This window comes from Phacochoerus africanus, chromosome 8, assembly GCF_016906955.1.
Source record: "Phacochoerus africanus isolate WHEZ1 chromosome 8, ROS_Pafr_v1, whole genome shotgun sequence".
In the NCBI taxonomy this organism is placed as follows: domain Eukaryota; kingdom Metazoa; phylum Chordata; class Mammalia; order Artiodactyla; family Suidae; genus Phacochoerus; species Phacochoerus africanus.
The window spans coordinates 3,786,154-3,797,466 of NC_062551.1; the positions used below are offsets into that span (position 1 = coordinate 3,786,154).

Below are 11,313 nucleotides of genomic sequence, written 5' to 3' on the forward strand. Positions count from 1 at the left end.
TGTAGTTGATCTACAGCGTTGCGCCATTTTCTGCTGCGCAGCAAAATGACCTCGTGACACACACACACACACACACACACTTTTCCATGTTGTCTTCCATCATGGTCTCTCCCAGCAGACTGGATAGAGTTGCCTGTGCTCTACAGCAGGACCTCATTGCCTTCCATTCTAAATGTCGCAGTTGGCACCTGCTAACCCAAACACCCAGTCCATCCCACTCCCTCCTGCGTCTCCCTTGGCAGTGACAAGTCTGTTCTGTTTGTTTGTTTGTTTGTTTGTTTGTTTTTGGCTGCCCTGGGGCATGTGACATTGCCGGGCCAGAGATCAGATCCAAGCCACTGTTGTGACCTACACCCCATCTGTGACAACACAGCATGCTTTAACCCACTGTGCCTGGCCGGGGATTGAACCTGCGTCCTGGTGCTACAGAGATGCGGTCAGTTCCATTACGCCGCAGCAGGAACTCCTGTTTCTGTTCTGTAGATAGGCTCATTTGTGCCATGTTTTAGACTCCGCACGTTAGTAATATCATATGGTGTTTGTCTGTCTCTGACTCCTCTTCATATAATTTCTGGTTGCATCCATGTTGCTGCGAATGACGTTATTTTATTCTTTTTATCGCTGAGTGGTATTCCATCGTGTACATATTACTGCAACATCTTTACCCAGTCTTCTGTTGAGGGGCCTTGAGGCGGCGTCCATGTCTTGGCCGTTGTGAATCGTGCTGCTGTGAACATAGGGGTGCGTGGATCTTTTTGAATTAGGTTTGGATATGTGCCCAGGAGTGGGACTGCTGGATCATATGGTAGTTCTGTGTATAGTTTTCTGAGGAACCTCCATACTGTTCTCCACAGTGGCTGCACCAGTTTCCATTCCCACCAACAGCGTAGGAGGGTCCCCTTTTCTCCACACCCCCTCTGGCGTTTGTTATTTGTGGACTTAGTAATTGTAGCTGTTCTGACTGCTGTGAGGTAGTAAGTACCTCGTTGTAGTTTTGATTTGCGTTTCTCTGATCATTAGTGATGTTGAGCAGCTTTTCATGTGCCTACCGGCCGTCTCCATGGCTTTGGAGAAATGTCTGTTTAGGTCTTTTGCCCATTTTTCTTTTTGTTTGTTTGTTTAGGGCCACAGGTGTGGCATATGGAAGTTCCCAGGCTAGGGGTCAAATCAGAGCTGCAGTTGCTGGCCTACAGCACAGCCACAGCAACGCTGGATCCTTAACTCACTGAGTGAGGGCAGGGATCAAATTGTGTCTTTATGGATACTAGTCAGGTTCATTTCCACTGAGCCACAGTGGGAACTCCCTTCTGCCCTTTTTTCCTCTTTTTTTTTTTTTGTCTTTTGTTGTTGTTGTTATTGTTGTTGTTGCTATTTCTTGGGCCGCTCCCACGGCATATGGAGGTTCCCAGGCTAGGGGTTGAATCGGAGCTGTAGCCACCGGCCTACGCCAGAGCCACAGCAACGCGGGATCCGAGCCGCGTCTGCAACCTACACCACAGCTCACGGCAACGCTGTATCGTTAACCCATTGAGCAAGGGCAGGGACCGAACCCGCAACCTCATGGTTCCTAGTCGGATTCGTTAACCACTGCGCCACGACGGCAACTCCTTTTTTTGGTATTTTTTAAGTCCGCACCTGTGACATATGGAGGGTCCCAGGCTAGGGGTTAAATCGGAGCCGTAGCTGCCAGCCTGCGCCAGAGCCACAGCCATGCCAGACCTGAGCCACACCTGCAACTTACACCACAGCTCACGGCAATGCTGGCTCCTTAACCCACTGAGCAAGGCCAGGGATCGAACCCACATCCTCATGGTTCCTGGTCGGATTTCGTTTCCCCTGCGCCACAGTGGGACTCCATCCTGCCCTTTTTTGGATGGGGTGTTTGTTGTTGAGTTGTCTGAATTGTTTGTACTGTGGAGAGTAAGCCCTTGTGGGTTGCATTGTTTGCCACTATTTTCTCCTGTTCCAGAGGTTGTCTTTTTGGGTTTTCGTATGGCTTCCTCTGCTGTGCCAAAAAGCTTTTAAGTTTGATTAGGTCCCATTTGTTTACAAAAACAAGCATTTACACTGTCAACTTTTTTACCTTCTAGATTGAGGAGACAGTCAGAGTGTTAGGAAATGCTGGGGCTGACCCCCCACAGCTTCCCCGCACGTCCCGCTCCCTGGGGACAGTGGTCCTCGGTGGTCCTGGGTCTCCCACGCCTGCTGAGCCTTTCCTGGGCTGGGCATGGCCCTCGCCCTGCAGGGCCCGGACCCGGCGTCCAGGGCCCAGCGCTGCTGCTGTCAGCGGCACCCTTCACTGTCGCCCTGCCCTTCTGTTTCCTGTCCTCCTGCTGGCCTTGTCGCCGCACCCCTGCCCTGCTCTTCCCGCTGGGGCTTGTTCTCCAGAAACATGTGTCTCTGCGAAGGACGGGCTCCGTGGGCTCCGACGGGGGTGTGCAGACCTCAAGATGTGGGCTCTGCTCAGGCCGCTACCCAGTCCACACCAGGGCGCCTGGACTGATCTTCCACACGTGTTTCGTTACCCGTCTCCGCCGCCGCCAGAGCGCACGTCCTCGCTGTGACAGCCCGTGGGTCTCTGGCCTCCCGCTGTTGGTTCCGTTCCCCGGACTCCGGGTCCCCCGGGTGAGGTCTGGTGCAGACGCACTGCCCCCCCTCTCTGGGGCCACACGTCGCAGACTGTGGGGGGCCCTCCCTGATGGGGTTGGCACAGACAGGCAACTTTGCAGACAGGGGAACATGTCGCTTTAGAGGTGGCTGTGCTCAGCCTTCCCCTGCAGCAGCTCACGGGGACCCGGGCACCTCAGCAGGGAACGCGGGCCCTGTCGTGTCCCTGGGGACGGTCTCCTGACCTTGAGATGGAATGGCCGAGCAGACACCTTGCTTCTGGTGTGTCCTGCGCGAAGATAGAAAAAACCCAGGGGACGTGCCAGTTTGTGAAGGATAAGGTGCTGTTATTTTTCTTGGAAAATAAAACGTCTGGTCCTGCCAGAGTAATAAACTTGAAACAACAGTTTCAGCATTCTAAATTATCTTTTGATAAATAAAACCCAAGACTAGTTCCTGCATGACTGAATGGTTGTTTTTTTTTTTTTTTTCTTTCGAGGGCCACACCCTTGACTTAAGGAAGTTCCCAGGCTAGGGATCTAATTGGATGTACAGCTGCCAGCCGACACCACAGCCACAGCCACACCAGATCCAAGCCACAGCTGCAGCTGACACCACAGCTCATAGCAGTGCCAGATCCTTAACCCACTGAGCAGGGCCAGGGATCGAACCCACATCCTCACGGACACTTGGCGGGTTTGTTACCGCCGAGCCACGGCAAGAACTCCGATTTTTTTTTTTTTTTTTTAAGCTTTCTCCTTCCCAGCTAAAACACATTCTTATTAAACTGTAGGGGGCGGTACCCAAAGGAAACGCTACAAAGGAATTCATGGAGAGCTTGCAGCTGAAGCCTGGAGAGGTGATCTACAAGTGCCCCAAGTGCTGCTGCATCAAGCCCGAGCGTGCCCACCACTGCAGGTACTCGCCTTCCCTGGGCGCCCAGCACTGCGGGTACCCCCTCCTCAGGCCGGATGCCCCCTCGGCGGCTTCTTACCTGTGCCGTGTTGGTGAGGTGGCGTTTCTGCAGAGTGTGGAGGACTGAAAGTCTAACTTCGCCCTTTTCCCTTTGCAGTATTTGCAAAAGATGCATTCGGAAAATGGATCATCACTGCCCCTGGGTGAACAACTGCGTGGGGGAGAAGAATCAGAGGTTTTTTGTGCTCTTCACTGTGAGTGAAAATATTTGCGTAGTGACTTACCCTGAGTTTTGAGTTCTACCTACAGTGTTGCCTGGAGCGGTGAGTTTCTTCTGCAGTCAGAGGTGCTCCCGGCCTCCGCTCTGGGATTCGCGTTATAACGGCGCCGTCTCGGGTGGGCGGCGGGTGGCCGGTGATGCTCTGGCTGTTCCTGGGGCTCATTCTCTCCCAGATCCCTTGAACCACAAGGTCCAAGGAGTGTTAGAACGTGTGTCCACGCCCCCCCCCCCCGGCCCCTGGGACCCTGGGACGGCAGGCGTTCCTCGCTCGAGCGCACGGACTCGTGGATGGGGCGGGCGGCCCGCAGCGCGGCTCACACGCGTCTCCCCGCAGATGTACATCGCGCTGGCCTCGGTGCACGCGCTCGTCCTCTGCGGGCTCCAGTTCATCTCCTGTGTCCGAGGGCAGTGGACTGGTAAGCGGCAGGCGGACGGGGAGCCGAGGGCGCGGGCAGGTGCTCCCTGTTACTCCAGGAGCTAAGTGACGTTTTCAGCAAGAGAATGTGGGTCACTTGCCACACGGCCGTCACGCTGGGGCAGTGGCACCCCGTACGCACCGTCGGTCTCCCTTAGTTAATAGTTTCCGGGGGGAGTTCCCGTGGTGGCGCAGTGGTTAACGAATCCGACTAGGAACCATGAGGTTGCGGTTCGGTCCCCGCCCTTGCTCAGTGGGTTAAGGATCCAGCGTTGCCGTGAGCGGTGGTGTAGGTTGCAGACGCGGCTCGGATCCCGCGTTGCTGTGGCTCTGGCGTAGGCCGGTGGCTACAGCTCCGATTCAACCCCTAGCCTGGGAACCTCCATATGCCGCAGGAGCGGCCCAAAGAAATAGCAAAAAAAGACAAAGAGAAAAAAGTTTCCGGGGAGTTTCTTTATATTTTACAGATTTTTGAGACGGGGTGAAAATTCCTGTTGTGCCCACCAAACCTGGTGTGTGTTTTCTGGGTGCCTCGCTCGGCGTGGCGCGGCTCCGTCTTCTAGGCGTGACAGGTGGGCCCGAGCTGTCCAGCCCTGGACTCCATGTGCCCCGTGTGAGAATGGCCCACCAGCGTGGGGACGTGTGACTCATCTGTCTGGCTTCAGCTGCATTTTAATAAGCAGTTTAACACACAGATGGAGTCTTAATAGGGGTCTTTGGTCCTACAGAAGCTCTTGAACCCACAGACTGGGGAGGGCGTGACTTCCTCCCCGCAAGGGCTGCCTTCTGCCTCTTGCATAGCAGCGCCCGTGCCTGTTTGCCAGACTAGCCTGTGCTCCTGCGGAGCCTGGCCGGGCGGGCGCGCCGTGGCGGGCTCTGCGCCAGCGCCTGGGCACCGGGCCTGCGGCGCCGCTCACCAGCCGCCTTCCTTGTGTGCAGAGTGCAGTGGTTTCTCGCCTCCAGTGACGGTGATCCTGCTCATCTTCCTGTGCCTTGAGGGGCTGCTGTTTTTCACGTTCACCGCCGTCATGTTCGGCACCCAGATCCACTCGATATGCAACGACGAGACGGTACGCGCCCTCCCTGCGCGCGATTCGTGTGTGCCGAGCGCGCCCGTCGCCTGCTGGGGACAGACGGCGGGTGCCTGTGTGTTTGGTCGGGTGGCCCCGGGAGCTGCGACAGCGTCACCAGCGTGTTCCCCTTGGTGCCTGTTTCCGGGGTCCCTCTCATTTGCGACGCGGCAGGGCCCGGCAGGCGGAGTGGGCAGGCTTCTAGGAGACCCCACGCCCCTGCTGCCTTTCAGCTGTAGACCCAGGGCCCGGGCCCGGAGGACCAGCTCCCACTGTGCCACTGGCTGCCTGCGCTGTCCATCCGGCTGCTGGCCACTGCCCGGCTGTGCTTGGGTGGCCGCAGAGCTGGGGCCAGGAGGAGCCCCGCGTCCCCCATCCCTCGTCCCGGGTGCGGCGCAGAGCTGGCGTCGGTGGTGCGTCCCGTCCAGCCCTGCCGGGGCCGCGTCTGCCGAGGCCGTGCCGGTGTCCACCTGCCTTTCTTTCCCTCCAGGAGATCGAGAGGCTCAAGAGTGAGAAGCCCACGTGGGAGCGGAGGCTGCGGTGGGAGGGGATGAAGTCTGTCTTTGGGGGGCCCCCTTCGCTGCTCTGGATGAACCCCTTCGTCGGCTTCCGACTGCGGCGCCTGCAGACGAGACCCAGGAAAGGGGGCCCCGAGTTCTCGGTGTGAGGCTCCCTCGGCATGCGGACCTTTTTAAGGACTTTATCTGGGGTCAGAAGGTATCACCCGCTCGTCTGTGGCCAGTAGGGCGAATGGAACCTCCACTTGCCGCAGAGGTTACACGGTCACGGGTGGCAGGTTGGCCACACCAGTAAGTGGTGGCGCTCTGATCACTGTCACTGTCCAGCAGCGAAAGGGTGTGGCCACACGAAGAAGCCAAATGTCCTTCTCCTCCTGCACAGTTAGGAGTTTTGTGGACACACTCTGCCTTTTCTGAGAAGGCGTGTGGGATGTCACACGGGTCATTAAAATCCTGTGTGCTGAGCAGCTTTTCTCAATCATGAAGAAAACAAGTCAATCCAGTGAACCAGAGTTTGGCAGCCGGGGGTTTCAGGGAGCCCCGTTGCCCCAGGACTCACGAGTGACCCCCTCGGGCAAGAAGGGGCTTTGATGCAGGAGCTCCATGGGCCACCCCGGCCCCACACTTTGCACTGAGCAGTGGGGGCTCCCGCCTTGCCCCCCGGGGCCGTCCCTGGCCCCGTCAGCGAGTCTCTGCGGGTCAGTGTGCGCGTGCACGCGTGGTTTCAAGGGGGCCGTGTCGTTGGGCGATGTGACCTGGAATGGCCGTTTCAGGGAAGGGGGAGGCTGTGCGGCCCCCTCCCGGGGGCGTCTATGAGTGTATTGCGTAGGAGAAGGGGTCTCGATCCAAAGAACAGTGGCTCCTGCGTGGTCCCCTGCTGCCCTCTCGTTTTCTTTTCATGTACAGACCTCGGGGCTCGGGAGCTGGCTAGTGCTTTTCCGGCCACGTTAGCCTCTGCGGGAGAAGCGGGCGTCTGCAGCGGCCCGGTAGCCTGGAGCAGACGTGGCTGGAGGCCCCCGAGGAGGCGGGAGGGCTGCAGAGCAGGAGCCCCTGGGCCCGGGTGCCTCCTTTGCAGGCAGTATTCAGGGTGGTGACCTCTGGACTTTTTATTTTTACCTTCTTGGGGCCTCTTTTATGTTGTTTCTCTTCCCCCGTCCCAAGCGATCAAATAGGACCCTTGGTGCAGAGCTTAAGTGACGCCAGAAAGCAAACAGCGCCCCTCCGTGGGGACTCGCCTTAAACCTGCCTGGTTTGTGCGTGTTTTGCGGGCCTCGTGAGGAAGCCGCCTGTGACGAGGTCTGGGGGCCCCGCGCCTGCCTCCCTGTCTCCACGCCTTTCCGCTCGTCCGTGAGCCGTAGCTGTGCTTTTGTTCGAATTCCCCTGTCCCATCCTGGCCAGGGCTCCTGCCCCTGCGGGCGCGGAGGGGCCCACGTCCTCCTGGGAGCCTGAGCGGCAGGCGGAGGCCAGAGGCCAGCGGGAGGAGTGCCCGAGGTCCTTCTGCGGGTCCGCGTGCACGTCCGTCATCCGGCTGACGTGTATGGGGCTTCAGCACGAGGCTTTGGCGTGTGTATCCAGGTTTCCAGTAAGAGAAGTTACCCAGGTGGTTGACTCCCTGACACGCGGCAGGTGTCTGCCCGTCGAGTATACTTGACTTTTCCGCCTCTTCTTTGGACGTACCTTTTGTATGAAATAAAGTCACGAGTTGACGTCCTCCCGCAGTGTGTTGAGTGGCACAGTTCTTGAGGGGTTCCTGGCGCGTGCTCCGCGCTTGGCTCTGCCTCAGCTCAGGGACACGAGCGCCTGGGCCCCCGCGGTCCCCTGGCTGCTCCCAGAGTCCCTCTCACGCTGGGACACGTGACGGCCCAGGGTGAGGGCACATGTAACGTCTGGCTCCAGCCGACACATCCTCACTTCATTGGCTTCGTCCTGAACATTCCTTCGTTTGTTTAGGGCACTCTGAAACAATACAGTTTTTAAAAATCTCTTCTATAAATCAACTACAATAAAAGCTTTAAAAAGCTTCAACTTTTTTTTTTTTTTTTTTTTTTGCTTTTTAGAGCCACACCCGCGGCATATGGAGGTTCCCAGGCTTGGGGTCAAATCGGAGCTGTAGCCGCCGGCCTACACCACAGCCACAGCAACAATGGATCCTTAACCCCCTGAGCAAGGCCAGGGATCAAACCTGCAACCTCATGGTCCCTAGTCGGATTCACTTCCACTGAGCCACAACCGGAACTCCAAAATTGTCAACATTTAACATGCCTTTATGCTAAAAACTCTTACCAAAATGGGTATAGAGAGAACACATCTCAACATAATCAAAGCCATTTATGACAAACCCACAGCCAGTATAATGAACTCAACGGAAAAAAAGCTGAAAGCCTTCCCACTAAAATCTGGAACAAGACAAGGAGGCCCACTCTCACCACTTCTACTCAACATAGTTTTGGAAGTCCTACTCACAGCACTCAAAAGAAATAAAAGGTACCCAATTTGGAAGAGACGAGGTAAAATTGTCACTCTGTGCAGATGACATGATACTATATATAGAAAACCCTAAGGACGCCACACAAAAAGTACTTGAACTAATCAAAGAATTCAGCAAATTAGCAGGATACAAGATTAACATTCAGAAATCGATGGCATTTCTGTATATAACAATGAAATATTAGAAAATGAATGTTGAAATACAATACCTTTTAAAATCATACCCCCCAAAATTAAATGCCGTAGGAATAAACCTGACCAAGAGGATTCAGAGAAATGGAAAGACATTCCCTGCTTCTGGATTGGAAGAATTAATATCCTTAAATTGGCCATACTCCCCAGAGCAATCTGCAGACAATGCAATCCCTACCAAATTACCCATGACTTCTTTTTTTTTTTTTTTTTACAGAACTAGAATGAACAATCCAAAAATTAGGGGACCAAAGCAATCTGGGGAGGCGGGCGGTGGCGGGGAGCAGGAGGCATAACTCTCCCAGACTTCAGACAATATTACAAAGCTACAGTAATCGAGACAGTGTTTACAAAAAGACAGACCAATGGAACAGCATAGAGAGCCCAGAATTAAACCCAGACAATTCATCTTGGACAAAGGAGGCAAAAATATAAAACAGGAACAAGGCTCTTCAGCAAGTGGTGCTGGGAAAGCTGGACAGCTACATGTCCATCAATGAAGCTAGAAGACACCCTCACAGCATGCCCCAAAATAAACTCTAAATGGCTTAAAGAATTAATAAGCGACACCATAAAACTCCCAGAAAATAACATAGGCAAAATATTCTCCGACAAACCGTACAAATGTTTTTTTAGGTCAGTCTCCCCAGGCAATAGAGATAAAAATAAACCAGTGGGACCTAATCAAACTTACTAGCTTTTGCACAGCAAAGGAAACCATAAAAACAAAAACAAACCAAAAAAACCCCTACAGAATGGGAGAAAATAATTGCAAAAGATGTAACTGACAAGGGCTTCATCTCCAAAATGTACAAACAACTCATACAACTCAATAGCAAAAAACCAAAACAACCCAACTGAAAAATGAGCAGAAGACCTAAATAGACATTTCTCCCAAGAAGACCTAAGGATGGGCAACAGGCACCTTAAAAGATGCCCAGCATCACTAATTATTAGAGAAATGCAAATCGAAACTACGAGCTACCACCTCATAGTTAGGATGGCTATAACTAATAAGTCTACAAATTAAAAATGCAGGTTCCCATCATGGCTCAGCGGAAACTCTCTGGTGAGGATCCATGAGGATGCAGGTTCAATCCCTGGCCTTGCTCAGTGGGTTAAGGATCCAATGCTGCTGTGAACTGTGGTGTTGATCACAGATGTGGCTCAGATCTGGCATTGCTGTGGCTGTGGTGTAGGACGAAGGCTGCAGCTCTGATTGGACCCCTAGCCTGGCAACTTCCATGTGCCAAGAGTGCAGCCCTCAAAAAGACAAAAGTAAAAAAAATTAAAAAACAAAAATGCTGGAGAGGGTGTGGAGAAAAGGGAACCCTCCTACACTGTTGGTGGGAATGTAAATTGGTACAACCACTATGGAAAACAGTATGGAGGTACCTCAGAAAACTAAATATAGAAATACCGTATGATCCAGCAACCCACTCCTAGGCACATACTCCAGACGAAACTTGCTTTCGAAAAGATACATGCACCCCTATGTTCAGGGCAGCACTCTTCACGACAGCCAAGTCATGGAAACCACCTAAATGTCCACCAACAGATGAATGAAGATGTGGTACATATACACACAACGGAATACTACTCAGTCATGAAAAGAACAAGATAATGTCATTTGCAGCAACATGGATGCAGCCAGAGATTCTTATCCTAAGTGACGTTAACTCAGAGAAAGACCATTACCATATGATATCACTTACATGTGGGGTCTAAAATGTGGCACACATGAGCCTTTATCTATATAAGCTGACTGACTCATGGACACAGAGAACAGACTTGTGGCTGCCGCGGGGGAGGGGGAGGGGCTGGGAGTTTGGGGTTAGTAGATGGGGACTTACATTTCCAACGGGTCAGCAATGAGGTCCTGCCGCACAGCACAGGGACCGGGATAGGACATGAGAGACGATGACAGGAGCAAAAGAAGATACACACACGTATAACTGGGTCACTTTGCTGTGCAGAAATTGACAGAATATTGTAGATCAACCATAATTTAAAAAATTAAGAGAAACGGCTTTGGATGAAGGTCGTCCAAAGATACAAACTTGCAGCTGTCAGATGAAGTCCTCGAGCTGCAACACACAACGCGATAAACGTAGCTAACGCTGCACAGCACGAGGCATCGGAGCGGTTAAGAGGGTGAATGCTAAGAGTTCGTCACAAGGAAAAAGTCCTTTACTTCTCTGCCCGTGAGACTGAGCTGTGACGAGCGTCTCACGAGGCGCGGCAGTCCGCTCATCATCCCGGAGCCTTAAACTCACACGGGGCCGCGTGTCAGTTGTCTCAATGAAACTGGGCGAGAAAAAGGGAAAACAAGAGCGAGAAATGAGGCTCAAGGGGCCACTTGGTGACAAGTCTCCAAAGCGGGTCCGGTCACACTCTGCTCCAGGCCACCTCGAGCCTTAAAGACGGCGCCGCAGAAACGGTGGCCTGGGGCAGACGCGGTCGCCCGCACGTTTGCCAGGGAACACACACGGCAACTCCGGAGACCGAACAGCTTGCAGCAGCAGCGATGACGTTCCCCGAACTCCAGCAGCGAGACCGGGTGCTGCGCGGCTGAAATCCTAACGCACGCAGACAGGGGCCCGCGTCCCCATAAGACAGTCTGCCCCAGCCGGTCTGGGGCCGGCCGGCCCATTCCTGACATGCTGCGGCGGCTGCTCCGGGGACGGCCCTTGGAGCAGCCGCGGCAGCGGCACGGAACACGTCCTAAGCCACCGCGGCAGCGGCGGAAGGAACCGTGTGGCCGCACAGGACGGTCCCGCCGACGCCGCGTCGGCCTCGTGCGCATGCGTGCGTGGCCGTGTGGCGTCA

At 54.3% G+C, this 11,313-nt stretch overlaps 1 protein-coding gene across 3 annotated transcripts in view; it reads left to right on the forward strand.

The window, feature by feature from the left end:
• The window catches only part of ZDHHC7 (zinc finger DHHC-type palmitoyltransferase 7), a 32,192-nt gene extending 24,669 nt beyond the window's left edge, over positions 1-7,523 (forward strand). For all 3 annotated transcript variants that reach the window (XM_047794056.1, XM_047794057.1, XM_047794058.1), the window contains 5 exons: positions 3,401-3,525; positions 3,680-3,776; positions 4,137-4,218; positions 5,157-5,287; positions 5,778-7,523. In XM_047794056.1, the coding sequence (XP_047650012.1) occupies positions 3,401-3,525; positions 3,680-3,776; positions 4,137-4,218; positions 5,157-5,287; positions 5,778-5,954 (612 nt within the window). In that variant the 3' untranslated portion in view covers positions 5,955-7,523. The remainder of the gene's footprint in view (positions 1-3,400; positions 3,526-3,679; positions 3,777-4,136; positions 4,219-5,156; positions 5,288-5,777) is intronic.
• Positions 7,524-11,313: the final 3,790 nt, after the last annotated feature.